Source organism: Zonotrichia leucophrys, chromosome 12 (genome assembly GCF_028769735.1).
Source record: "Zonotrichia leucophrys gambelii isolate GWCS_2022_RI chromosome 12, RI_Zleu_2.0, whole genome shotgun sequence".
NCBI classification, from domain to species: Eukaryota; Metazoa; Chordata; class Aves; order Passeriformes; family Passerellidae; genus Zonotrichia; species Zonotrichia leucophrys.
This window is the reverse complement of record NC_088182.1, coordinates 15,801,875-15,828,624: the sequence shown is the minus strand read 5'-3', so window position 1 is coordinate 15,828,624 and position 26,750 is coordinate 15,801,875. Positions and strand designations below refer to the sequence as shown.

General features: G+C 59.9%; 2 protein-coding genes across 2 annotated transcripts in view; one reads left to right on the top strand and one right to left on the bottom strand.

Annotated features, from left to right (window-relative positions):
• Positions 1 to 1,017: 1,017 nt before the first annotated feature.
• Positions 1,018 to 23,323, top strand: LOC135453436 (semaphorin-3D-like). The gene is made up of 18 exons (XM_064724483.1): positions 1,018 to 1,116; positions 12,236 to 12,439; positions 16,783 to 16,943; positions 17,609 to 17,671; positions 17,894 to 18,013; positions 18,327 to 18,429; positions 18,530 to 18,658; positions 18,937 to 19,082; positions 19,304 to 19,418; positions 19,526 to 19,595; positions 19,995 to 20,139; positions 20,216 to 20,438; positions 20,557 to 20,645; positions 21,128 to 21,169; positions 21,426 to 21,583; positions 21,788 to 21,852; positions 22,062 to 22,192; positions 22,277 to 23,323. The coding sequence occupies exons 2-18, from the start codon at positions 12,316 to 12,318 to the stop codon at positions 22,682 to 22,684; spliced, it is 2,292 nt and encodes a 763-aa protein (XP_064580553.1). The 5' UTR covers positions 1,018 to 1,116; positions 12,236 to 12,315; the 3' UTR covers positions 22,685 to 23,323.
• RAD54L2 (RAD54 like 2) overlaps positions 23,261 to 26,750 on the bottom strand; it is a 69,020-nt gene continuing 65,530 nt past the window's right edge. The window contains exon 23 of the mRNA XM_064724482.1: positions 23,261 to 25,999. Coding sequence (XP_064580552.1) covers positions 25,932 to 25,999 — 68 coding nt within the window. The 3' untranslated portion in view covers positions 23,261 to 25,931. The remainder of the gene's footprint in view (positions 26,000 to 26,750) is intronic.

Here is a 26,750-nt window from a genome sequence, read left to right as displayed (position 1 = left end):
CCCAATATGCTCCAGGAATGCACCTCATGCTCCCCAGCCACTGAGGGGCGTTCAGGCTGCAGGATCAGCCCAGAGCCTGTCTGGAGCTAAAAACTCCTTGTAAATCACAGAACCATTTAGACTGGAAAAGACCTCTAAGATCACTGAGCCCAGCTGTTAACACCGCCAAGCCCATCACTAAACCATGTCCCCAAGTGCCACTTCTACACGACTTGTAAATCCCTCCAGGGATGGTGACTCCACCGCTTCCCTGAAGAGCCTGTTGAAATGCTTGGCAATCCTTTTAGTGAAGAATTTTTTCTTGATATCCCATTTAAACCTTCTCTGGCAAAACTTGAGGCCATTTCCTCTTGTCCTGTCCTCTTGTCCTGATTAAACCACAACACATTTGTTGTCTGGCTCCACCCTGCTGCCAGGGAGTTGTAGAGAGCAATAAGGGCTCCTCGTACCCCCTTTTCTCCAGGCTGAACCTCCAGCTGCCCCATCCCCTTCTCATTGGACTGAGCCCTCAGCTCCATTGTCCTTCTCTGGACATTCTCCAGCACCTCAATGTCCTTCTTGTAGTGAGGGGCCCAAAACTGAACACAGGATTCAAGGGGAAATCTATAGTTAATACATCAGGTCCTTGGGTATCTGTGTCTGCTCCTGCTGCACCGTGCTTGTGCATTGGAGCCCAAATCCTCCCAGATTTGCCTTTCCATCACATTTCTCTCTGGAGTTGCTCATGGACTAGAGCTTTCCTTTCCAGCCCTGATGCCCGAGTCTCTCCCATCCACTGCTCTTTGCCTTCCCAATCCACAGCAGGAGATGCAGCCGGTGCTTTCCTACCCCCCTCCATGAGCTGGGCAGGGATGGAATTCCCGGGAAAACACGAATATTTATTTCCCTGTGGCTCCATGGAAGCCCGGCCGCTCCCGCACCGCTAGATGGCAACTGCGCCGAGCGCACGGAGGGGACGCGGAGGCTCCCGCAGCCGGGGCTGGCTGTGAACGAGGGGCTGCCCCCGGTGTCCTCCCACCTCCGGCTCCTCCCGCAGCTCCAGGTGCTCGGCCTGCCCTGGGAGAAGCCGCTGGAGCAGCAGCAGGGTGGGCATCGCCGCTGGGAGCCCGCGGGCCGGTGAGTAATGAGCGATGGGTTCAATTCATTGTCCGTGAGCTCGGGCAGCCCGGGCTGCCTCGGTTGGCTCCGTGGGCGCTGCCTGGGGCGGCGTTCCCGGGGCGGCAGCACCCGGAGTTCCCTGCTTGCCCTGTCATCTGTGTTTTACAGCTTCGTGCAGGGTAACTCACCAGTGACCGGGCTTATCCCAGCCCCTGTGGGGAGAGCAGGGCTCACCCTGCTGCTCTGCTTGCCCCAGCATGGCATGGAAAGTTCTACTAATCCTTATGGAATCATGGAATGGCTTGAGTTGGAAGGGACTCTAAAGATCACCTTGCTCTGATCCCCTGATCTTCTATGTTTGTTGTGTCTTTTAATGCTGAAACTTGGGTCCTGGGAGGTTTCGTGCTTTTTTACTACACTGAAGCTGTTTTCTAGGGTTTCTCAGCTTCAATGCTCTGCTTTGTTGCCGAGGTTTAACAGCCCAAAACCCACACTGGGCTAATTGTCACTAGCCCATGCTGGGGGCTTTGCCACTGCTCAGAGATAACTTTGTCAGATTTCTCCTTCCTCACCAGATAAAAATCAATCATTTGCCTCCAAAACGGTTGTGTCCTTCTTGATGTAAGGAGAAGAAAAAACCAGCCTCCCTAATCAGTGAGGGAATTGTCGTCTGCTTGGGCTTTATAAAATCTGTTGGGACAGGGAAAGTGTGTTCCTTCAACCCCCTCTGCAACGCCTCAGCTCTCAGAAACTCGGGTCAATGATACAGCAGGCAGAAAAGAAACAGAGCCTGAGAAATGCTGAGTGCTTTCCAAAGGAGTCCCTTAACTAATGATCCCTCTGCTTGGAAGCATCACAGATCTTGGGGATGGATGGCCAGGAGTTGGGGGCCTTGCATGCCTGAGTGTCCTGAGAGTGATGGGTGGGTTTTGGTGTGAGGGGCTGATGCTCAGGGTGAGGGAGGAAGGAGAAGGCTGAATGGCTGTTTATGCCCAGAAACAAATAACAAAACACTGGAAGAACCTAAATTAAGGCAAAGAGGATAATTTCTTTCTTTCTATCCTTGAAATAAGACCACCCTTGGCATGAATCACAGCTCCTGAGTGCTGAGTGCTGCCCTAGAATGCAGCTGGACCACGGGATGCACTGCCCACTGGGAATCAGCTCCAGTGAGCCTGCCCTTAGTTAAGGACTTTATTGCCTTTAAGGAACCACTGCTTTGACCCAGCTGCTGAGCACTCAGGGAAATACTGCTGCACTGGAAAGCAGCATTTTCCTGCAGCCATGTGCCCAGGGAAGGGGGAAGAGCTGCAGGAGCTGTGGCCCCAGCGCTGTCCCGCACACATGCCGGCCACGCGCCCCGAGCCGGAGCCACGGGGAGCCTTCTCCTGGCCAAGTGGAGCGTGTCCCGGCTCTCTGCCGGCCACTCCTCGCTCTGCCTTCAAAGGGACGGGTCAGGCAGCCCTGCCGGGTCACTGGCTCCACACGATGGGCTGCTGGAACAGACGGCTTGCTCCTGCTGAGTTAACGCCGTTGAAAACGACAGAGACACAAACACCCCGGTGATTAATGAGCCGGGGATGGGGAAGTCAACCCGAAAGCCAGGGCAGAGATATCAGCCCTATAAGAAATATGGGAAGAATTCACCCCTAATCTAATCTCGCTGAATTCCACAAGCGTGTAAGACAGGGATCATTTGCTGCAGTTCCTTAGGCTGAGAATTAAACAGGAAACCCCCAAGGATGTGAGATGTTCTCCCAAATACCATCATGCCTGTGCACAGAGGCTGGAGAGCAGCTGCCACAGCCTGAGCCATCTCATCTGGCTGGACAAGGTGGTGCCAGGCTGTGGTGCTGCCAGCAGCAGCACCCAGCTCCAGGACAGGGAGGGAGAGCCAAGTCTGGGGTCCTTGGCAGCTCTTGCCCTTTGCCAAGCCCAGCCCGAGCCAGCAGGGCTGGGTTCCAGATGGGGTCCTGCTGCCTGGCTCTCTGCCGTGCTCCTGTGGCACCCTCTCAGGGGCTGTTTACTGCAGGCATGAAGATTTATTGTAAATTTTGGCTCCCAGACTCTTGGAGCTGCCTCTTCCTCCAAGTTTGGTCTCTGCCCACTCGGTCTGGGATTACAGAGAGAGGTGGCTCAGACAGCACAGGGCAATTGGATCCTTACAGGCCTCACATGGTTACAAACCACAGAGATCAGTCAGCTGAGTCACCTCCTGGCCTGGGGGGCAGCCAGGAATGGCCTTTGGGTGGGGAATGGGGGGACACACCCAGCCTCACCTGCCCTTTTTGAGGTGCCCCCCGTCTGGAGGAGGTCAGATCAGGGATTGTGCTCCCCACTGCTTGGAGCAGGGAGCAAAGAGGGGAGTGGGAACAGGGAGGGAGGATGAAAACAGTGTGACCTGTCCTGGGTCTCCATCCTTGGTCCTCTCTGGTCCTCGCAAGCCACCTGATGCCCCCCTGCTCCTGCCCTGCTCACAGGAGCTGGCTGTACCCTCTCCAGCACATTTTACCTGGGGAAACTGAAGCACAGGATGGTGAAAGGACCTGTGTAAGTGACAGGGCTGGATTCCGAGCACAGAGCACCCAGCCATTCTCCCTCCCTAAAGACTAGATTGTCCCAAAACCCAGCCATAAAGCCCCAGCACCTCCTTGCAGGTAGATGCCATGAGTGGCAGAGGTTCTGTGGTACCCAGAAGGGAGCACTCTATTCTCCTGGCAGAGATAAGCCTTTATTACTCCCCTGTGTAGTCACTGTGGGGTATTTGGGCTCTGCCACCTCCCTGCTCCATGTACCCCTGTTCTCCCCAGCTCCACTGTACCTGCAGGGATGCCACATGTGTGCTCCAGACCAGCACAACTCTCTCCACCATCAGCATGGCATGACATGAGCACAGCTGCTGCCAGCATCAGCCCCCGTTGGCTTGGGAGCCTGCCCATGGTCTGGTTTCCCTGGAAGGACACTGTTCACAGGCACTCAGCTGTGTGGGGTCATTGTTCTGCTCTCGTGTGCTGGCGAGCTGCCACTTATTGTGTGCAGGAACTCCCCTGCTTCTCCCACCGTCAGATCCAGGTTTATTTCCCCCTTCTCTAGGAGGAGACCACTGATGTCAGCTAGCTTGGCCTGAGCTCTTTGTAGTGTGAAAAGGGAAACAAGGGCTTTCAGTTTCAATCTGTGCCTTGCTTGTGCTCTGAGGGGGAGCTGGCCTTCCCACAGTGTGTGCTCCCAGCGGGCAGTGACAGTGACAGCTCTGCCACCATGTGCCAAAGCCACGTGCATGGAGTCAGGCTCAGAGCTGAGCTGCCCTGGGCTCTGGGAGGATGAGCCTTTTGGGGGAAAATGAGACACCTGGGGTCAGTCCCTGCCCTGCTGTGCTTCCCATTTGGCCATGAGCAGGTCACTTAGTGTGGGGCTGAGGCACACATGGACTAGGATAATGACCCCATGGTGGCCTTCCATGGCGGAGCCATCATGGTGCAGATGAGTCCATGGGGGCAGAGAGGCCTTCAGGTGAGGTCAGGGTTGGGCAGGAGGACATGGCACAGGGTGCTGTCTGCTTCTGACCCTCTGGAGACACAGGAGCTGTGCTGGGAGGGGGCGCCCCACTGGTGTCCATGCTCTGGGCTGGCTTCTCCGTGTTTGCAGGGCAGGGAAATGACAAAAAAAATGACAAAAGCAGGGGAGCCGTGTGCTTTGGGGCATCCTGCTGTGGCTGGCCCTGTTCCCCCAGAGCAGCGCTGTGACATTGTGACACCAGCCCAGCCCCCGGCCTGTCCCAGCCCCGCCAGCCCCGCTGCACCTCCAGCTCTGCCCGGAGCCCACCCGGCCTCTCCAGGGGAGAGAGACCGAGCAGCTGCCCGGGGGAACGGCCCGGTGTCCATCCCTGCTCCCTGCTGGTCCCTGAAATAGCCGGCACAGGAGCCGCAGCCCTGGGACAGGCAGCTCCCGGGGCCGCTGCCGAGGTGCTGGGGAGGATGGCAGGGATGGCAGGGATGCCTCGGGAGCCCTTAGAGCCCGTCCCAGCTCCCGGGGGATGGCAGGGATGCCTCGGGAGCCCTTAGAGCCGTCCCCGCTGCTCCGCGGGGCTCCGAGGGCCCTCACCCGGCAATCCAGGCTGGAATTCCCGGGGAGCCCGGCCAAGAGGCTCTGAGAAGAAGCAGATAACAGGTCAGGCACCTCCATCCTCATTAAAATACTTTCTCCGGCGGAGCCCCCCACGCCTGCCCAGCCTGTTCCAATTAGCGCAGCGCCGGGAGCGGCGCTCCCGCTGATGAAAACAAAACACGGCCCGGCTTGAAAGTGCCGGGGGAGGCCTGGCTGGGACAGGCTGGCCCCGGGACTGTCACCCGCAGCCGTGTCGCTGGCTGGCAGTGGTGAAGGGCTCATGAGCCGGGTCACCGGGCAGCAGAGCAGGTGTTTCATGGCAGCTCCTGCCCGGAACGGGGAGATGTGGGAAGCTAAAAGCACTCTGAGTGATGCTGAGCATCCCTGTCGGATAGGTTTGGAGGTGAGAAGAAATAATCCCAATGTGAATGAAGGATTGGAGGTGGGAAGCAATAATCCCGAGGTGAATGAAGGTTTGGAGGTGGGAAGCAATAATACCGAGGTGAATGAAGGAAATCAATGCTGCAGATCCTGAGGGCTTGCTGCAGAAAGCCTTGGCATCTTCAAGAAGCAATCAGTGCTGTCCTGGGAGTGCTGGGACAGGCTGCAGCCTGCCCAGGGAACAGGAATTCTTTCCCCACGGCCAGCTCTCCCTGGAGACACCCCGGGGATGGAGCTGTCCCTCCCAGCCCTTGGGTCTCTGCTGGAATCCTTTGCAGGGCTCCCACCAGGACCCAGCCAAGCCCACCCCTCTTTCCCAGAGGCCACCAAGGGGCAGCAGCCCTGGCACTGGGTTCCAGCTGGTGCCCCAGGGCTGCTGAGCTCTGTGTTGGAGCCCCAGGGGTCACCACGGAGGCTTTACAGGCAGTCCATGGCAAGGAGCACGGGCAGAGCTGCCCTTGCTGCAGTCCCTGCTGATCCCTGGCCTTGGAGTCCCTGCCAGCTCTGAGCACATCTGGGATCCACCCAGGCTGAGCCTGGAAAATCTGAAGCCCAGAGAACAACTCCAGTGTGGGGCAGGGGAGCCTCCCCAGGGCTGTGCTGAGGGTCAGGCCATGTGGCAGGCAGGTGACAAGGGCGGGTTCAGCACTGGGCTATAAATGGCTCTGAGGAATTCAGGGCTGCCTCTGGGGACCCCCGAGGCTTTGAGAACCTGGCCTGGCAGCTCAGCAGGCAGGCACAGCCTCTTCTCTGCCTTCCTTGGGAACTTGACACAGCATTTAAGCATGGCAAGCCCCCTCCAATGAAGTGTCTCTTCTGAGGATAGACTGCAGGAGTTGCCCTGTTTAGTCTGGGGAAGAGAAGGCTGAGAGGGAATCTCATTAATGCAAATAAATATCTCAGAGGTGGGTGCCAAGACGATGGTGCCAGACTCTCTTCAGAGGTGCTCAGCAACAGGATGAGGAGTAATGGCCATGAAGCAAACACAAAATTTTCACCTCAACATGAGGCATAACTTTACATGGAGGGTAGCAGAGAACTGGAACAGCTCCCCAGGAGTGTTGTGGAGTTTCCCTCTCTGGAGACATTCCAAACCTACCTGGACTCATTCCTGTGTAACTTGGTCTAGATGACCCTGCTTTGACAGGAGGCGTGGACTGGATGATCTCCAAAGGTCCCTTCCAACCCCTATAATTCTGTTATTCTGTGAAGGAAATTTAAGCTTCTCAATTGCACTAGGAGGCAAATTGGGGATTTAGTATGCCGAGTCAGCCCAGAGTTAATACACCAAGTTAACCCACACTTGTCCCTCCTCCCTCTGTCCATGGAGGACCCCAATCCGCTGTGAATTTGCCACTTCCCACTGGTGTCCCAGTGTGGTTTGCCCACTCCAGAGCCCTGGGGCACTGCTCTGTGCTGGGAGCTGCCTGTGCTCTGGCAGCATTTTGGGTGAGAGCAGACCTGCAAGGGGCAATAAATGCTGTGACTCCATTCAGCTTTCTCTGCACATTGGATTTGCTGCCCCCGTGGGGCTGGGTGCCCTTGGGGTAAATTAGGAGGAGGAACAATGGATGTCCCATTCAAGCAGCACATTCAGGAACATCTAAAACTCCTGCAGGGGCTGGGAGCAGGGGCTGGTCCAGCCCTTCACTGTGCCTGTCACTGTGCCCTGAGACCAGCCCACTGCTGGGCCACCTTCCCAGCCAGATGCCCAAGAGCCAGCCCAGGTCAGGCTTCACCTCTCAGCAGCAAGGGAAAGGTGGGGACTGAGCCAGCAGCCTCTCAAGAAAGGGATTAGCAGGATGTTAAGGGAAGCCAGCTCTTTATCCCTTCATAAACAGTTATTAATACCCTGGCCAGCCTCAGGCTTGGCAATTCCCCACTTGCTTTCAGAGGATGTGGTCCCAACTGGAGCGTGCCTGCAGCTGCTGTAACCTCAGGGAGACAAGCACTGTGCTGTGCTCTTGCTCTGGGGTGTCACCACAGGCAGCCAGGTCCCTCTGATAACACCCAGAGCCCCGGGCTGTCCCTGCCCCTCTGCCACTGTCACCCAGTGCCCGTGGGCAGGGAGCCCCCCTGGCTGGCAGGGGTGGCATCCTGAGGGTCTGCAGGGTGCCAGTGGCAGCTGGGGGCCTTCCTCCCCACCCGTGGTGCTTGGCACACTCCAGCAGGGCTGTCTGGCAAGGGAGGGAGCTCTGGGGCTAAGGGGACTTCAATCTGAGGAGGCAGCAGTGGGGGGATGTCCCGGCTGGATGGGATGTGCTGCTGGCCCCTGGCTGTGATGGCAGAGATGGGGCTGAACCTGGAGCAGCCTCAGCCTTCTGCTGCTGCCCAGCAGCCCCTTATCCAACCCCTCCAAAATTCTCCTCCCTTCGTCTCTGCAGATCTGTGTGTGACCTCGCTGCTGAAGGTTTCACTGGGACTCCAATGCTTCCCAGGGCACGCCGCGCTGTCCCAGTGCCACCCAAGCTCTGGCACTTGGTTTGTGGTCCCAGCTTTGATGTCACGGAGCGGGACCGTCACGTCCTGCTCCCACAAATCACTCAGCAGCACGGGCTCCCTCCGGGATTGGCTCTGCCCCAGCCTGGCAGCTCGGGGAAGGCAGGCAGGGCTCGCCATGTGTCTTTGTCCTTCCACCGGAGAAATGGACAGCTGCCTCTCGCTGCAGCTGCGGGGGCATCCATCATCCCGCAGGGGACGGGGAGGGTCAGGCACGGCTCGGGCTGAGCAGGGAGGGCTCCGTTCCTGCGGTGGCTCAGGGACAGCTGCGGGCAGGGGCTCACCAAGGCTCGGGGCCCGCAGCTCGGGCTGTGCCCGCTCCCCTCACACCCGGCCCGGCACTGCCAGGGCAGGAGCGCGGGTACCACCCGGCTGAGCCCGGCTGTGTGCGGGACGGGCACCCGGCTGAGTCCTCTGCACCTCCTGCCCTGGCTTTGCCCTCGGTTCCCTTGCCAGGGTGTGACTCCTTGGTCCCGGCTCCCAAAAGTGGCAGAGAGGGAATCACCCTCACCAGGGCTTGTGCTGGGAGAGGCAGGACAGCCTCAGGAGCGTGGGAGCCAGGGCTTGGTGCTTGGGATCCTTGGGAAGCACCAGCCCCACGGAGCTCTCTGAGGCTCCCCGCTCTCAGGGCGCTTCTGTCCCCTGGTGGGGACGATCCCTGTGGATGGATGCTGACCGGGATGCAGTGCCTCTCCTCCCCCCGTTCCTTTCCCCCGAGGTTCCCCAGCTGTTGGGAGCGGCATTTCGCCCCCTGGCCCTGCCGTGTAAGCGGAGAAGGCAACGAGCAGGCTGTGAGCGCGCCGGGGATTATCGGGACACAATCGGGGCTGTGACACCAGCGAGCACATGGCAGCGCCGCTGTCGCTGCTGCGGGAGCTCGGCTCGGCGTCTCCCTCCCAGAGATAATCTACAGCCTGATAAACCCGCTGCCAGCGCCCTTCCCCCGCCGAAATTTGGGCTGCTTTAAACTATTCACGCATTGCAACACAAAGGGGCTGTCAGGAGGAAATTGGTGCTGCCGCGGATAAACGATTCCCTCCTGTACCCGTCTCAAACAGAGGGGATTTGTCTTTTCTCCGGGCCGCTCACGCTCTGGCAAGGCTTTCCAGGGGATTTTGTGTGACAGCCCAGAACCTCGGACCTGCTGGACTTCTGTTCCGTGCAGAACTCAGTGCAGCCTTACAGTAATTAAAGGGAGATCATAAAAATGAGGGAGTGACTTTCTACACAGCCAGATAGGGCTAAGGGGGAAAATGGTTTCCAACTAAAAGAGGAGAGATTTAGACTAGATGTCAAGAAAAATTCTTTACAGTGAAGGTGGTGAGGCCCTGGCACGGGCTGCCCAGAGAAGGAGTGGATGCCCCATTCCTGGAAGTGTTCACAGCCAGGCTGGGTGGGCTCAGAGCAGCCTGACCCAGCGGGTGGCATCCCTGCCTGTGACCATCGGGAACAAGATGATCTTGAAGGTCCCTTCCAACCCAAACCATTCTGTGATTCTGTCCCTTCTGCAGATTTCCAGTAGAAGGGGAGGGAGGGAGGGCACAGGGAAGCTGCTGGGACCAGGGCACATGGTGGGCTGCTGGCAGACTCAGCCCAGCACCGTGGTGTGACCACCTGTGCCACCCGTGCCTGGCACTCCTGGTCACTGCCAGCCCCCCAACAAGGCTCTGCCATCCCCCGAGTCCTCCCCTGTGAGTCCTGTGGTGCCTGGAGTATGAAATGCCAGCCCCCGCCTCCCCTTCTCCAGCAGCCCACCCTCACCAGCACTTCCCTCTCCAAACTGAGATGGAAAGAGTTGCAGCTCTGGACAGTTGATTATTTAAAGCTGTCGGGAGTGTTTAATTTAACCCTGGATTCATCATTCCCAGCTTGTTTCCATCCTCCAGGCACCCGCGCTCCCCCTCTCTGTGTAAACTCTGTGAGCCCTTCCCCTCCAGCTGATCTGTTTCCCGGTGTCCCTGCACTGCCTGGCACAGCCAGGGATGTCCTTGTGCCAGGGGACAAGGGGGCTGTGCCAGCATTTGAGACGGGTGCCAGGGGGTGGATGTGCCTCACCACTGCCTGGGCACGATGGGAGGGAGCCCCTAAATGCCCATGGAGGGATGACACCCATGGGAAGTGTTTCTTACTGGAGATTATTCTCTGGCAGTTTTTAAATTTCCTTATCTGCTGCAAACCCCTCGCTCCCCTATGCCTGTGCCCAGCTCTGCCAGGGCTCTGGGACCCTCCTGGGCATGGCTTGGCTCCTGCTGCCATCAGCCCTGCTTCTGGCACTCCCAGGGCAGGAGATGGAGCTCTGGTATAGCTGAGCCGCACAGGGGAGTGCATGCCTGGCCCTAAATTCACCGTGTGTGGAGGTGTCCTGAGGCAGGAGCAGTGCCCTGCCTGCCATCCGCAGAATCCCAGCCTGCCCTGGCATCCCCTGGCTCATGAAATGTTCCTCCAAGTCTGCCTTAGCCCAAAGTCAGGCCTAGCACAGACCCAGCTCCATTTATAGAACACTTCAATTAGAGGACAGCATTTTCCCAAGTCCTGCAGCAACACAACACACTTTGGCAAAGGAAAAAATAAACCCTGTGAGATGGCAGCCCCGTCCTGGTGGTGACCCTGGGGCAGCTGGGAGTGCCCAGGGTGGCTCTGGGGGGCACTGCAGGTGCTGGGCAAGGGAAAGGCTGAGCTGCAGCTTGTCACTGCTGCCTGCTGGGGAGTGTTTGTGGCAGCAAGGGCAGCACTGCCTGTGAATCCCCTTGGGGCTCATGGGTTCCTAGCAGAGAACCCCACCTCTCCACAACCCAGGAGCAGTTTGTGCCTGGCCAAACCCATCATGCTCATGGGGTGCTTTTGTCCCCTCCCTAGGCAATGGTTGATGTGGAGAAGTGCCCAGGAAGGGCTGGCTGGCTGGACAGAGCTGTCCCAAACTAAAGAGAGACAGAGCACAGCACAGCCACCACCCCGAGGTCACATCCATGTCCCATTGTGGTGCCAGGTGTCCTGTACAGGGGAAGGATCTGGAGGAGCAGCAGGTTGTGCTGGCCAGAGTGAGATCCAGGCAATAGTGAAGGCAGGGAAGAGGCAAGAAAGGAGCTGCATCCAGCCCAACCACAGTTTGCTGCTGAGAGGGAGAGAAAGCCCAAACCTCCTCCCTAGGCAGAGCTGAGCACTCCTCCTTGTGCAAGGCAGTGGAAAGACTTGGCTCCACCATCCCTTCCACATCCCATTGCTGGGATGGCAGGAATCCCCTGCTCCCTGTGCCAAGAGCCTCTGGCCAGGGATGAGCCAAAAAGCTCATTTTAAATCTTTCAGTCATGGGACTGGAAGAAGTTAATATGCAGCAAGAGGGGAAGCTAGTCAGAGCTGCCATGCAGGGACCAGGTTTTTATTAAGTGGAGAAAAAGCCTCTAAGTAGCCTGGATTAAGTGGTTAGAGCTGGCAGGCCAGCCCAGCTCCTGGCAGGGGCTGTGGGAGCTGCTGTGGGAGGCTGTGAACCCCTGCACCCTCCAAGGGGGGTATTAAAGAGGGGGAGTTAAAGGATGTGAACCCCTTTGCCTTCCAAATGGGGATATGTGTTACCAACCCTCAGCACCCTGGAGCCAGCGGATGCTGGTGGCCTCAGAGAGCTCTGTGGTGACAAGGAATGTCAGAGATCCTGGCCAGAGATGTGTCATGCACACACAGAGCCACAGATGATATTGGGGACATCACAGAAACGGCATTTATGGGTGGTGCTCCAAAACATGAATTTCCCTTTCAGTGAAAGGGATGAGGTTTAACCACAAGCTGAGAGCAGATGAGTATTAGGGATCCTACAGCAGGCTCTGCCAAGCACTGGAGCCTGAGCACAGGATGCCCAAGCTCTGAGAGCCCATTGGAAGGTTGGAGGCTCTCCCAGGTTCCACACAATGTGGGCACACTGGCACCACCCCACACACCTCCCCTGGGCAGGCTGGAACAGCTGCCCTGTGAACTCCCTGGGCATGGATGTGCTGGAGCCCCCAGGGGGTGGAAGGTGAGAGGGTGCCAGCCACAGCTGCCTTCCCAGTGCCCACACTGCCCCCGTGCCCACAGCTGCAGCCTCTCCCTTCTCTGCTTGCAGCTGGCATCGGAGTTGGCATCTCGGCGCTGGAGCATGGTGCTGTGAGGGCGGGCAGACCCTGCCCAGTGCCCTGTGCCAGCATGAGGGCTGCCCCTGGCCACTGGCTGTCCCTGGCCACACTCCTGCTCTGCCTCCTCCTGCAGCAGCTGGGCAGCAGCAGGGCATGGAAGCAGCACGCCCCACGCCTCCGCCTCGCCTACAAAGGTAAGGGGCTCCTCGGGGTGAGAACCTGCCTGGGAGGGCTGGGGGGCTGTGTCCTGGGCTGGGGCTGAGCTGGGTACCCTGGGGATGGCCCCTGCCTTCAGCTCACAGGGACACTGAGCCCTGGGACGGTCTCACCAGCCTCTTCCTCTGCCTCCCACCCCCACAGGGCTACCCCAGCTCAGCCCTCCTGCTTTTGACCCTCCTGCTCTCCTGCTGCACTGCTCCCTTCCTCCCTGCATCTGGCTCTCTGTTTGCATGATGAGTTCTTCAGGGCAGGCACAGTTTGCTCCTCTCAAGCCTGATGCAGAGGGGGAACTGCTTTGGTGACCTGAAGATGCAGCAAGAGCAGACTGACAGCACAAAACACAGCCCAGAGAAATGTGGAAAGGGAGTGCCTGGAGGGGAATGGCCTGAGCAGCTAGAGCAGAACCCTGCCAGCTTGGCAGCTTCTCACTCTGCCATGAACCTGCAGCATGGATGTGGCCAGCTGAGCTGCTTTTAGCTTCTCCTGTGTGGAAAACAGCAAGTTTCTTTGGAGGATGGCAGCTCAGCACATCCCCAGTGCTGCCCTGGATGTGACCATAGGGAGGCTGTCCCAGCCCTCTCTCTCCACACCTGAGATTTGGTGGAGCAGCTTTCCCATGGGCAGGGCACTCCAGGCTCCAGGGCCATGCCTGGCCCACTCCATCACCCTGACAAGCTGCTCTCCAGGCAGGGACAACCAGCACAGTGAAAGATGCTCCCCTGGAGCAGGGGGATCTCCCATCTCCCAGGGATGCAGGATATCTGTGTGAGGAGATGGCCCTGCTGATAGCCCAGCCCAGAACCAGCTCAGCCCTGCCTTTCCTTGGAGCCAGAGGAGGCAGACGGGGCTGCTGGGGCAGCTGGACAGAAAGGGGACTGCTGACTTCAGAGCCCCCCAGTGTCCCGGGCCAGGCATGCCAAGGGCCCTCTGCCTTGGGCAGGGGCAGGAGAGGAAGCTCCCAGCATCAGGAGGGCTCAGGCTCGAAGTGAACAATGGTTGAAGGGATGTGACTCATGGACAGCACGGGGCAGGTTCAAGGACACAATGCCTTGGGAAGTTTAGGTTTAGAAACCCCTAGGAAAAAAATAAATAAATAAAAGGAGGGCTTTGAGAGTCCATGCACGGGATCAGCCTTGCCCTCAGATCCCAGCACGGATGGGGGTGGCGGGCAGAGCCTCGGGGGGACACGTAAGCAGGGCCGAGAGAAGGAAATGACAGCAGCGAGGGCCGGGAGAGCACAGGAAGGATGGGGCACAGGGCACGGGGCCAGCAGCAGCAGCAGCAGCGGCTCCCGCCCTGCCCAGAGCCCCGAGGAGGTTCAGAACAGCACACGGGGCAGCCGGGCAGCAGGGAGAGCACAGCAGCCCTGGCAGCTCCTCCTGCGGGAACATCCCGGGAGCTGGCACAGGCTCCTCTGGCAGCCTCTGACCTGCGGTCGGGCGGGACTCAGAGCCTGCCACCGCTCAGCAAGTGCTCCGGAGCACGGGAGGTCACAGGGCTCTGTTATCACCCCAAGGGCTGCTCTGCACGGCCCTTATCAGCCAACAGCAGTGAGGGGCCATACCCGATTTAGCACCGGGCCTGCCCTGGGCTCCAGGATCTCCTCCGTGGGCTGCTGTGCCTGTGAGGGGGAAGGGGACAGGGCAGCACAGCCGGGCTGTGACCTCAGGAAGCTCCGGGTCACCCTGCACAGGGAAGGCTGTGGCTGAGGGGCAGGAGGAGATGATGGATGGGACAAGGCCATCCACAGTGGTCCCGGCAATAAAGACAAACACCGTGGCCTTGGGAGATAGTGAACACAAAGGAGAGGATGTTTCTCTGGGCTCACCCATAGATTTGGCCATGGCATGGCTGCTGCAGAGCCCCCCCGGTTCTCTGTCTCCAGCATCAGGATTGGATCTAATGACCCGAGGGTGAGAAGAGGCTGGGGTTTGTGCAGCAGCTTCCTGGCTTTGGATCCCAGCACTCGATGTCCCCTTGGTGAGGGAGCAGAGCCGTGGGTCAGGCTCAGACCCTCCTGGTCACTAACCTGCCAGAGGGTGCAAGTGCAGGGCAGTGAGCCCTTCCAGGGTTCTCCCACGTACTACCAGAGGCAGCAGAGAGAGCTCTTCCAGCACCCTGCCTGACCTTGTCCCCACACAGGGCTGGTGCAGGTCAGACAGTGACCAGCAAGGGACATTCACTGGGACCTCTTAATTACACTCGTGTACTGGATGAGCCTTTGCCCTCCCACCCCAATCCCTCTCCCAGAGCCCTGCCTGACATTTCCCCCAATCAGGCAGGTCCTGGGAGCGTTGGCAGACACAGGAGGGTTGAACGATGCACCCACCCTGTTGGAGACCCAGCAGGGACAATGGCCCGCAGGAAGGGACAGGAATTCAGCTGTTTATCCCATTCAGCTGGTGGGAAATGGCTGGGAAGCCTTCTGCCCTGTATCTCTGGCACCCAGAGAGCCCTTGGGCACTCAGGGAAGGCAGGGAGTGCAGTGGGGCTGTGCGGTTTCTGTGGCAGCAGGAGGAGAACCAGGAGCTCCCTGATGTGGCTTGGAGCTGCTGCTGGCAGAGGAGGATTTGTGTCCCTGCCATAATGGGAGCTGCCCGGGGCAGGAGAGAGGGAAGCGCCGGCCGGGAGCCAGCCTGGCCGCTGGATGTGGGCAGGGACCCGCGCTGGGACCAGAGCAGGGAGCAGAGGACATCCGAGCCCGCAGGCTCTGGCCTCGCTTCCCCTCTGCCCTGGAAAAGGAGTGGAAGGAAGTGAGACAGCCTCCCGGGGCAGCCGGTTCCCTTTGGATGGAGCCGTGCCTGTGCCCACGTCCCCTGCACCTGCAGCCGGGGCCGCGCGTCCGCCCGCGCTGCATCCACCCGGCTGTGCTGCATCCTCCCTGCTACACTGCATCCACAGGGCTACACTGCATCCACCCAGCCACGCTGCATCCACCCGGCCGTGCTGCATCCACCCAGCTTCCCTGAGCACCTCCTTTCCCTGCTCCTGACGCTCTGCTGCACTCCCTCGGGCTTGGGGCAGACTTTCAGCCCAGATCTTACAGGTTTCCCTGAGTCTCCAGCCACATTCCACCTCCATCCAGCCCCCATCCAGTGCAGCCCATCTCCCCCTCCCATTACCCTGCTCTACACCAAAGTCAGGAACAGCCTCACCAGAGGAGCCAGCCCTCTGTCCCCAGCCACGTCCTGCCACTTCTAGAGATGGAAGAGATGTGTTATGGCTTCTGGAAGCTCCATCTTGATCCCTGGCAGCAGGGCTGGGGCTGCAGCTGCTGCACTGGGGGGGGCTCGCCCCACAGACCCCTCCCAAACCTGGCACTGCACATCACGGACCAACACGGGCCCCAGGGATGTTGTTTCCGGAGTTTTAACCAAGACACAACAGCTTATTGTCCTCCTCACACACCCACATGGCCACAACCGTGCCAGAAGGGCCGGGAGAGCCGCCCCGGCTGCTGCACGGGAGGAGCTGCGCAGGAGGAGCTGCAGCCAGAAGAGCAGAGCCTTTCCCTCTGCCCTGTCTCTGCTCCCAGAGGAGTGCACTGGGTCAGGGCACCCCTGCATCTTTCCCTGAGCCAGTCCAAGGCTGGGTTTAGGCTGCACCTCAGGACACAGAGTGGGAAATGTGGGGTGCTGGGTTAGGGTGGCACTGGAGGCACAGATGTGCATCCATCCACCTGCCTGAGCCTGTGCATGAGATAGAGCCCAGCTGCCACTTCACAGACTTAGGGGTGGGTGCAGAGGGTGTTCAGAGCAGATTGTGCTGGCTCTGTTTCCATACAGCTTTTCCTTGGAGGGATGCTTTGCTCCAGCAAAATGTTGTTGTTTTCTTTTACATTAAAAAAACTTTTTTATGCAAATTTCCTTGATCTGAAGCCCGGGGGAAAAAAACACCAGGAGTCACAGCAAGTGAGTCACCTCTCTGCTCCATCCTCTGCCCACGGTTTCAGGGTGGCTTTGGGGCTCCAGGAGCTCCTCTGGAAGGCAGGCTGGAAGCTGAACACTCTGAGCTACTGGGGCTGAACCCCTCCTGCGCTGTGCCTGCAAACAGCCCAGCCAGGGCAAGGTCAGAGCAGTTCTGCTCTCTGTAGGGGTGACTTTTCCCTCAGTTAAGCACATGGAGGAGGCTCCATGATGAGCTGAGGGTCACCAAGGGTGGTGGGTTTTGCCAAGGTAGTGGCAGGAATGTTGTGTACCCTTGGAGCAAGGATAGATTACCAGAGCTGCCCCAGAGAGGGAGCCATGGGGCCTCTGGCTGCAGATTGTGTGATTCATGGATGGGTTTCTCTTTCTCCCACCTTGTTTGTGCTCCTCAGACCTGCTGAAATCCAACAGCTCTCACCTGCTGCTGGCCTCAGGGGATGGGATGGATTTCCAAGCCCTCTTGGTGGATGAAGACAGGGCCTGGCTGATGGTGGGAGCAAAAAACCATATCTTCCTTCTCCACCTGGACCATCCCAGCAGAGAGCCAGAGAAGGTCAGTGCTGGGAGGATGGTGGCCCTGGCCGGGCTGGCCTCTTCCTCCCTGGGAACCACTCCTTGTCCCAGCGCCAGGGCGTGGAGGTGGATGTGCTCTGAACTGGGCTGTTCCAACCCCGCCAGGGACACATTTACACCAGGATGTCTCAATCAGTGGGGTCAGCCCATCCCTGGTGGAGCTGTGCCCTGCTGGGAAGGGCTGGCGCCAGAGGGACAGGGTGGCTTGGCCAGGAGATGTGACCTGGGTGGGCTGCAGGCAGTGCCCAGAGCCCTGTGTCACACCCAGTCCCTGTGCTGCCTCCAGAGCTGCAGCAGTGACCCCACTAATGTCATCCCAAGACATCCTGCTGGCCGGCTGTACCGCCAGAACCCAACAAAAGAAAATCCCATTAAGGGGCTGCAGCCTGGTGTTCCCACAGGCTGGGATCCAGGAGAGCCTGCCACAGCCTGGGTGGGCCACGGCACGCCCAGCCTCTGTCCCCACGCCAGGTCCACTCCGAGCTGCTTTGGCAGGCTGCCCACTGGGGACTCAGAGCGGGTCAGACCTGACCAGAGCAACCCCATATCCTCCCTGTGCACCTGAGCCTGGCTGAGCCCCTTCCCAGGGCTGCCACGGCAGGCTGAGGGAAGCAGGGCTGCATCCATGGGGTCTTTGTGTTTCAGATTTTCTGGCCAGCCCCCAGGGAGCAGGTCGAGCACTGCCAGCTGGCAGGGAAGAACGTGGAGGTAAGTGGGGCTGGCAGCCCCCGCCCGTCGCCTTTGGCAGCTCAGCAGAGATATTAAACAACCCTGTCAGCCCGAAGGGAGCCTGGGGGTCTGCCTGGAATGGCGCTGTGGAGCCAGCCGGAGCCGAGCCCAGCTGAGCAGCTGCCAGGACAGGCTCTGGCCGGGCTCTGCGCCCCCAGCAGCCAGCACGGCTCAGCCCTGACAAACACCTCCCCTGCACAGACCGAGTGTGCCAACTTCATCCGCCTCCTGCAGCCCTACAACCAGAGCCACGTGTTCGCCTGCGGCACCGGCTCCTACCAGCCCGTCTGTGCCTTCATCCAGCTGGGAGCCCGGGGCAAGGTGAGGGACCCCTGGACAGACAATCCCTATGGCAGAAGGTGCCAAGGGACCCCTCACCCTGGGAGCAGCGGGAGAGGGAGCCCCAGAGCCTTGGAAGGGTGTCCAGCCTGGTGCAGGCCCTGCATTGGCATGGAGAGAGCAGCTCTGGCTTGGGGGTGTCAGGGTGTCCCCATGAGCATGGGACCAGGTTCTGGCATCCCCCTGAGGAGCCCACTCATCACAGACACACCAACTTCCTTCCCACTCTTTCCCCCAAGTTCCAGCTTGCTCCCAGACTCCTTCTGGGCTGACATCTCCCCCTTGGCTCTGGCAGGGTGCCCGGGCTCCCCGCATGCAGCTGGTGACCCACTCCTTGGAATCGGGGCGAGGACGGTGCCCCTACAGCCCCCACGAGCCCTTCACGGGACTCCTCATCGGTAAGAGGGAGGGAGGAGCAGAGGGGAGGCTGGGAGGGCACTGCTGGGAACAATCTGTGCTGGATGGTGATGCTTCCCATCCACATCCCCGACCCTGCAGGTGGGGAGCTGTACTCAGGCACCTCCAGTGACTTCATGGGCAGCAGCGCTGCCTTCTTCCGGACCTGGGTGCATGGGGCTGAGCAGAGCTACATCCGCACGGAGCAGAACCAGGACCACTGGCTGCACGGTAGGAGCAGGGGCACCTGTGGGCAATGGGGCTTCTCCTTCCAGCTGGGGAGAGGCTGGGGCCAGAGCTCTGACCTGGGCCCTCTCTCCTTGCTGTGGGGAAGCACTGATGAAGACCCTGGTGGGACCCATGCTCCAGCACACGTTCCACAGCCTGAGCACTGGGAATGGTGCTGTGTGTCCCCTCAGCACCTCACACTGTTCCCAAGGGCTTCAGGGCAGTACCATAGGGTGAGATCAGGGCACAGGGCCACATTGAGCTGCTCCTTTCCCCCTCAGAGCCCGTGTTTGTTGGTGCCTACACCATCCCTGATACCTACAACCCCCACGATGATAAAGTCTACATCTTCTTCCGTGAGACGGCCATGGACGCTGGGCAGTGGGAGCAGCGGCACATCCACGCCAGGGTGGCCAGGGTCTGCAAGGTCAGTTGCCAACACCTCGTGGCCTGTTGTCCCACCAGGTGGGCTTTTAGCCTTTCTGGACCAAGGAGCATCCCAAGCAGAGGAATGTGAGGGTGTCACTGCACACCGGCCACAGGCAGAGAGCTCAGGGCTGGGGGTATCCCTCTGTGGGAGTGAGGAGGGCACAGCAGTGGAGGAGACTCAGAGAGGTTGGACTGATCCTGGCTCTTTGGTCCTCCCAGAACGATGTTGGAGGGAAGCGCGGCCTCATCAACCGCTGGAGCACGTTCCTGAAGGCCCGCCTGGTGTGCTCCATCCCCGGGCCTCAGGGCACTGAGACCCACTTTGACCAGCTGGGTGAGTGCCCAGCCCTGTAACACAGCTCCTGCAGTGCTCCCCCCTCCAACACAGCCCCGGGATGCCCACCTGCATCCTGTGCCTCACCTCCACCCCTCTCTTTGCAGAGGATGTTTTCCTGCTGCGCACCCGCGACCCCCAGAACCCCCTTGTCTTTGGGCTCTTCACGGTCTCCAGGTGAGCAGGGCCCTGTGTGGGGCAGTGCAGCCCCACCATGCTGCCCTCCTCAGAGGGAGCTCTGTGGGGAGAAGGGCAGCACCAGCACCAGCACCAGCAGGCTGAGGAACGGCCGCCAGCATTTCCCCGCTTTCCCTGCTGCTGGTTCACCAGCACATGGTTAAACCACAGTTTTGTGGCTCAGTCAGTGATCCCCAGGCTGCATGGGCTGTGTCAAAGCGATTCCTGTCACCCTGGGGTGCTATGCGTGACCCCAGGGCTGCCAGGGACAGCGTGGGCTCGCTCGGGGGGTGGGTGTGCACACGCCTGGTCCCCGTGGGCTCTCTCGGGGGGGTGGGTGTGAACACACCTGGTCCCCGTGGGGCAGGGGGACACTGAGAGCTCTGTCCTTCCCCACAGCGGCGTCTTCAGTGGCTCTGCCGTCTGCATCTACTCCATGGCTGCCGTGAGAGCCGCCTTCAGCGGCCCCTTCGCACACAAGGAGGGATTCGACTACCGCTGGGTGGAATACAAGGGTCGTGTCCCCTACCCCCGCCCCGGCACGGTGAGGGAACGGGGAGCAGCTGGAGGGGGAGAGGGACGGACTGGGCCGGCCCTAATGCAGCCCCTGTGTCACACAGTGCCCCAGCGAGACCTACGACCCCCTCCTGCAGTCCACCAAGGACTTCCCCGACGAGCTGATCAGCTTCATGCGCAGCCACCAGCTGATGTGGGAGCCCGTGTACCCGCAGGGCCGGCAGCCCGTGCTGGTGCGGGTCAATGTGCCCTACCGGCTGCGGCGGCTGCTGGTGCACCGGCTGGACACGGAGAGCCGCGACTACGACGTGCTCTTCCTGGGCACAGGTGGGAGCTCAGCCCGGCCCGGGAGCGCTGCCACCCCGGGCAGCTCGTGGGGCACTCTGGTGCCGCCAGCCCGGGGGGCTCCCAGCCCTGACAGCTCCTCCGCCCGCTGCCCTCACAGATGACGGCAGAGTCCTGAAGGTGGCCCTGGCCGGCGGGGCGAGCCGCAGCCCCGAGGTGATCAGCCTGGAGGAGATCAGCGTCACTAAGGTACGGGCACCCAGGGTGGCACAGGGGGCTGGAGTGAGAGGGTGGGACCACAGGGCCTCCCGTGGCCGCGGCACCTCCCTGCGGGCTCTGCAGAAGTCACTGCCGCTCTCAGGGAGGTTCTCACCTCACTGCTGGGGGCTCCCACCCGCCCTGGGCAGCAGAAAAACACCGAGGGGTGCCAGTGGGACTGGAGCCGAGTCATTTTCCAGCTCCCCATCCAGTCCGTGAGGGGGCATGTGGGTTGCACTTTGGAGCCCACACTGAAATGGGAGGGCTGAGCTCAGGTTTGAAAGCAGGGCTGCTGGGCCGAGCTGTCCTGGGCTGCCCATGCCAGGGGCCAGCCCAGGGCCCAGGCTCCTTGCATGGAGCCGGTGACCATGGACCTGGCATCCTGTAACCCCTGGGGACACAGTCCTACTTGGTAGGCTGGGGCACCCAGGAGGAACTGGCTTGGCTGCAGCACCCTCTTGTTCCCCCTCCAGGTGCCTTCTCCCATCCTGGACATGAAGTTATCACCAAAGCGGGTGAGCGTCCCTTCTGCTTCTCCCTAAAGCAGTCTGGGGACAGGGATCGAGGCCAGCTGATCCCAGCCACTGTGCCGGGTCCCTTGGCCCCAGAGGGCCCACGTTTAGGGAACAGGACCCTGGGCATTGAGGGAACAGCAGGCTCTGTCTCGCTCTCCTACTGTCCCCCAGTGTCTCCACCCCAGCACAGGCAGGGGTCTGTTCCCTGCCAGCCCCAGCCGTGGCTCTGACGGCCCCTGTCCCGCTTCCCGAGCAGCAGGAGCTGTTTGTGAGCAGCACCCATGGACTGCTCCAGCTCTCCCTGTACCGCTGTGAGCTCTACGGCAAAACCTGCACCGACTGCTGCCTGGCCAGGGATCCCTACTGCACCTGGGACAGCAAGACCTGTGCCCCACACCTGCTGACCGAGAAGAGGTGAGTGTGTGCCCGGGCCAGCCCTGCATCCCCTTGCAAGGTGATACTGTTCAGACCAGGGAAGGGCAAGTGGCAGCCCTGGAGCTTTACCCATCAGCCAGACCCCTACTGCCACTCTGCCTGCCTGCCACCCACCCCTTCCTGCTCCCCCTTCCTGGAGCATTGCCACAGAGGGATCCCACAGCCCTCTCTGCTCTCCCACAGGCGTGCCCGCTGCCAGGACGCGCTGAAAGCTGACCCGCTCAGCCAGTGCCAGGACACGGCAGAGGGTGAGTGCCAGCTCCGGCGGGGGCAGCCAGCTGTGCCCGGGGAGCACCATGACCCAGTGGGGGCAGCCAGCTGTGCCCGGGGAGCGCCATGGCAAGCAGGGACCGCGCTGGGAAACCCGTGCCCCATCGCGGGCTGGCTGTCCGTGCTGCCCTCCCTCCCTCCGGTCCCACAGCCCGCACTCAGGGCGCTCACCCCCTCCCCTGCACAGGGACAGCCGCGGTGGACAAGGTGGTTTTTGGCGTGGAGAAGAACTCGACCTTCCTGGAGTGCCTGGCGCGCTCCCCGCAGATCACGGTGCGCTGGCTGGTGCGGCGCGGCGAGGAGACTGCCCCGAGCGAGGTACGGGGGCAGGGCGGCAGGGACCGGGAGCAGGGGTGGCTTTTATCCCCAAGGACTGACCCACGAGCTCTGTCTTTGCCCCAGGTCAGGAACAACGGACGTTTCTTGGTGCTGGAGCAAGGGCTGCTGATCCGCCAGCTGGCGAGGGAGGACGTGGGCACCTACGAGTGCCAGGCGGTGGAGCGCTCCTTCTCCCGGCTCCTCACCCGCTACAGCCTCCGCCTCATCCGGCATGAGGCCGCTGAGCTGCCCCCGTACAAACGGAGCAAGGAGCCGGGAGGGACCCAGCAGAGCCCCCGGCCCCGGACTGAGCTGCAGCCGGGCTCCAAGGGCTTCCCGCGGGCCCTGGGCGCCCCGGGCACCAGCCTGGACGCCTACTGCAATGCCCTGCGGCTGCAGGAGCGGCAGCGGCAGCGGGCCTGGCACAAGTGGCAGCACCAGGCCCCGGACAGCAAGAACGGCCGGGTGCGGAGGCACCCGCAGCGCCTGTGAGGGCAGAGGCAGCCCGGGCTGCCCACAGCTCCCTCCCCGGTCTCTCCAGGGCCCTTCTCGCACGTCGGCAACAGCTCCGGGACACTCTGGCCTTGCCGTGCAGAGCCGCCTCGCTGTTACTACCTCAGCCCCCGCCAGCCCCGCCGCCTCTCCGCGCCCCGCGGGGCACCGGGGCCAGGGCACTCAGCCCGCGCCGCCTCCCCGAGGCTCAGAGCTATTTACCTGCAGAATATTTATTGTCCTTGCTTTCCCTTGGCTTTGACTGACGATCAGCAGCAGCAATAATAAGCACAGAGGACAGGGAGGGGCAAGGGCCAGCCGTGTGATGCCTCCCTCGGCTCCGGAGGCGGCAGGATGTTCACCTGGGTGGCTGCCGAGGTGTGGATGGAGCCCAGGTGCTGCTGGAAGCAGCAGGACACAGTTGCTGGCTGAGGCTGGGCCCCAGATGTGCAGAGATGCTCATGCCCAGCCCAGCTCCAACCCACTTCAAATGACACCACTTTCCTTTTTTCATTTTGACATTTATTTTACTGGGGAAAAAAAAAAGGAGAAGCAACAGGCAGTTATACCAACTTACAATTTATTATTTTTTTAAAAAATGACATGAAACACAAGTAAAAATAAATACATCATATAAACAACAAATTGTTCAAAGTCTCTGTTCTGGGAGATCAGGCGAGCACATCCCGTTGGACAGAGAGAAGAGGGAAGCACATGATCATGCGTGGGGCCAACCGACCGACCCGCCCGGTAGCAATACTCTTTCCAACCACAACAAGACAGGCCACAAACTAAGGCGGTAGTAAAAAAAGAAAAGAAAAAAAAAAAAAAGAAAAAGAAACCCAAACCAACAGAAAACCCCAATGAGACTCAGTGATGGATTCCTTCAGGCTCCCATGGATGTGCCAGACTCCAGCTCCAAGCTGGGCACCATGAAGCGGCACCATGAGGCAGTGGTGGTTGTCTGGGAGGTGGCAGAGCTGCTCTCCCTCACTTGCCCCACTGTCCCTTCACAGGGAGCGCTTGCTCCAAAGTGCAAGGAGCCATCCCTCACTGGAATCTAGCTGGATTATGGTCCCTGTTCAACCTCTGCCCCCCACCCCAGCCCTCCCTCACCCATGGTCCTTCCAAGACTGGATCAACAAAATTTATTCCAGGGTGGCGAGAAATACCAGCTGTGAAGGTATTTGCTGCACTTGTCCCTTTTGGCCTGCAAGCCACCCCCAAATCAGCAGCAATCCTCGCTCCTTCAGCCTCTTGAATTTGTTGCCCAGAGAGGCTGTGGCTGCTCCATCCCTGGAAATGTCCAAGGCCAGGCTGGACAGGGCTTTGAGCAACCTGGTCTAGTGGAAGGTGCCCCTGCCCATGGCAGGGGGGCTGGAACAAGACAATCTTTAAGGTCCCATCCAGCCCAAACCATTCTATGATTCACAGACATCATTAAGTCAAAATACACATAATTTCTAGTGAAAACCCCATGGAAATCCCACCCTTTGCTTGCCAGAACATTTGCTTTCTCCAAGTAGCTGCACCCAACCTCCCCACCCTCCCAGACACTCCAGGACTGTGCAGCAGATCCTGCCCAACACAGGCCAGGCTGGGCTGTATTGTGCCCACCTTGCAGCCCCCCAGGAAGGCCCAGGAGCCACAGCAGCAGTGGGGGCAACAAGCCCACCAAGCCCAGGGCACAGAGCAGCACCAGCCGCCCCGTGCCCATGGCACTGTCCCACAGCGGTACCCAGCCTTCACCCAACTGTCCCCAGGAGAGCAAACCTCCCACCAAAGGCAAGGGCCAAGGGCTGGGTGCCAGCGTAGAGGCCAGCTGGCCATTGCCAAGGACCCCACAGATCTGCCCTGGCCTTGGGCTGTGCTCAGAAATCTTCTTTACTGTCCAAACCCTCTGCAGAGAGTCCTGCGCTGCTGTCCTCAGTGTTACCCGCAGCCCCTCTGAGAACCAGCAGCTGCTTCCCATCAGGTCATTTGGAGACAGAAATTCAGCAGCAAAAGAAGAATTTAACCCATGCAGGTAAAGCCCCTGTTCCAAGCTCAGGAAAACCAGGAGAGAACCCTCTGCAGCAGAGTCATATGCTAGAGAGGAGAAACCTCTGGGGAGAGCAGATGAGGAAGAAGAGCAGGCCCCATGGGAGGGGAATTGTAGAGCTCCCGTGTGGGTTATCTCCCGCTGGGGATAACCCACACCCCCTGTGGCTTCTGTGGGGCAGAGGAAATCCTTCCCAGGGCACCGTGGGAGAGCAGGTGCCTTGGAGCAGGCCCAGCCACTGCCAGCTCCCATGGCAGCCCTGTGGTCAGGGTATCTCTGTGCCCATCTCAGCCGAGGCTCTGCCAGGGCCCATCCCCTCCCTGAGGGGGGCCCAGGGCTGGTGGCTGGGGCAGAGCTGGGGCTGGGGCTGCCCTGGGGCACTTGCTGTGCAGGGCCCCTGCACTAGAGCTGCTTGGGCTGTGCATGTTTGCCAGCAGTGGGTCATGCACAGAGCAGCCACAGCGCAGGAGGGCGCCAGGGCTGTGCAGGCCATGGCCACACAGGAAGTGGAACAGCTCTCACACCTCGCCTTCGTGCTGGGCTAACAGCCAGCCCGGAGCACATCCTGCACCCTGTGGCAGCAGAATGGCAGTCATCCTCAGCTCCTACAGCCACAGGGCTCAGGCTCTGCTGGGACACCACTGGAGAGCATCAGATGGCAGCACAGGGATGTGCCAGGGCCTGCTCTGGAAGCCGTGGGCGCTCTCCTGGAGAGGCAAGGAGCAGAGCGGTGTGCAGTCACCAGTACCACATCCAGCCACAGTGCTGACTGCCCCCAGCCACATCTTCACACCTTGTCCCAGCACAGGCCCCATTCAGAGATGACGTGGGAGGGTCCTTTGGATGAGCCCCATGACTCTGACCCCCAGAGGAAAGGCTGGGGTGGCCGCAGGGCTCTGCGGGACTGCTCACGTTCCCACCTCCCACACGCACCCCGCAGGTCTCAACACTTGCTACTCTTGACAAGGAAAGCCCTTGCCTAGGTCCATTCCCCAAATCCACAGGAAAACTGACAGCCTCACAGGGATGCAACGGACATCTGGGCAAGCTGGTCATACAATCAGTGTCACAGGGTAGTGCATGAGGTGGACACACAGAGCACAGGAGGGCATGACTCACAGATGCAGCACTGTCAAGTCTTTGGAGAAACTTGCATGAACACCATCAGTTAATTTGCTTTGTTACTTTTGTGGGGGGGTTTGATTTTTATTTCCATGGTGCATCCAAAGACAAGTTGTCCAGCAGTTTGCTCAGAACCCCTCGGTTTTCAACTCCTAGGATATGTTAAAGAAGAAAGCACTATTTTAATGTTTGTTTTTTTAAAAAAATAATTAAAATAATTTGCATAGCTAAACTGTTGATCTAAGGCTTCTATGAATGGTGTGGTTATGTTTGACAGACAATGTCCATTAAACAGAGAAAGACACTAGGAAAGCCCCGTAACATTTTTTATTGTGTTTCCGTAACACACGCGTGCACACACAACCCTCTCTCTAAGGAAGGGAGGTCTCCAGCTTCCAGCCCCCCTTTGGTGGAGGATGTCAGGACATCCTGCCCTTTCCTACACCTAGTTGGTCCCAGCAAGCACAGTGCCTGCAGCCTCCGTGGCCTAGGGGCCCCCTACAGGCCACCACCAGCTCCAGGGCCATCCAAGGCAGGCGAGCACAGCTCCTGCATGGCGATACCCAGATGAGACACGGAGGCTCCTGCATTTCACATGCCTTTCCCAGCGTGGTCACACACACACACACACATGCTCCGAGTCCAGCTGCACCTGGGTATCCCAGCCCCTCCCTAGGAGCCCTGGCCCTGAGAACAGCTGGGGCTGGCTGGCAGGGCCAGAATCAGGCTCTGCACTCCCTGCGTGGGGAAAGGCACTTCCCCAGCAAGAGCTCTGTTTTCCCAGCTCCACACACCTCACAGCTCTCCTTCTTCTCACTGGGAATGAGCACAGGAGGCTTCCACATGTGCTCCTCCACCTGCCCCATGACAAGAGGATTCCATCTTCCCTCCAGCTGCTCAGCA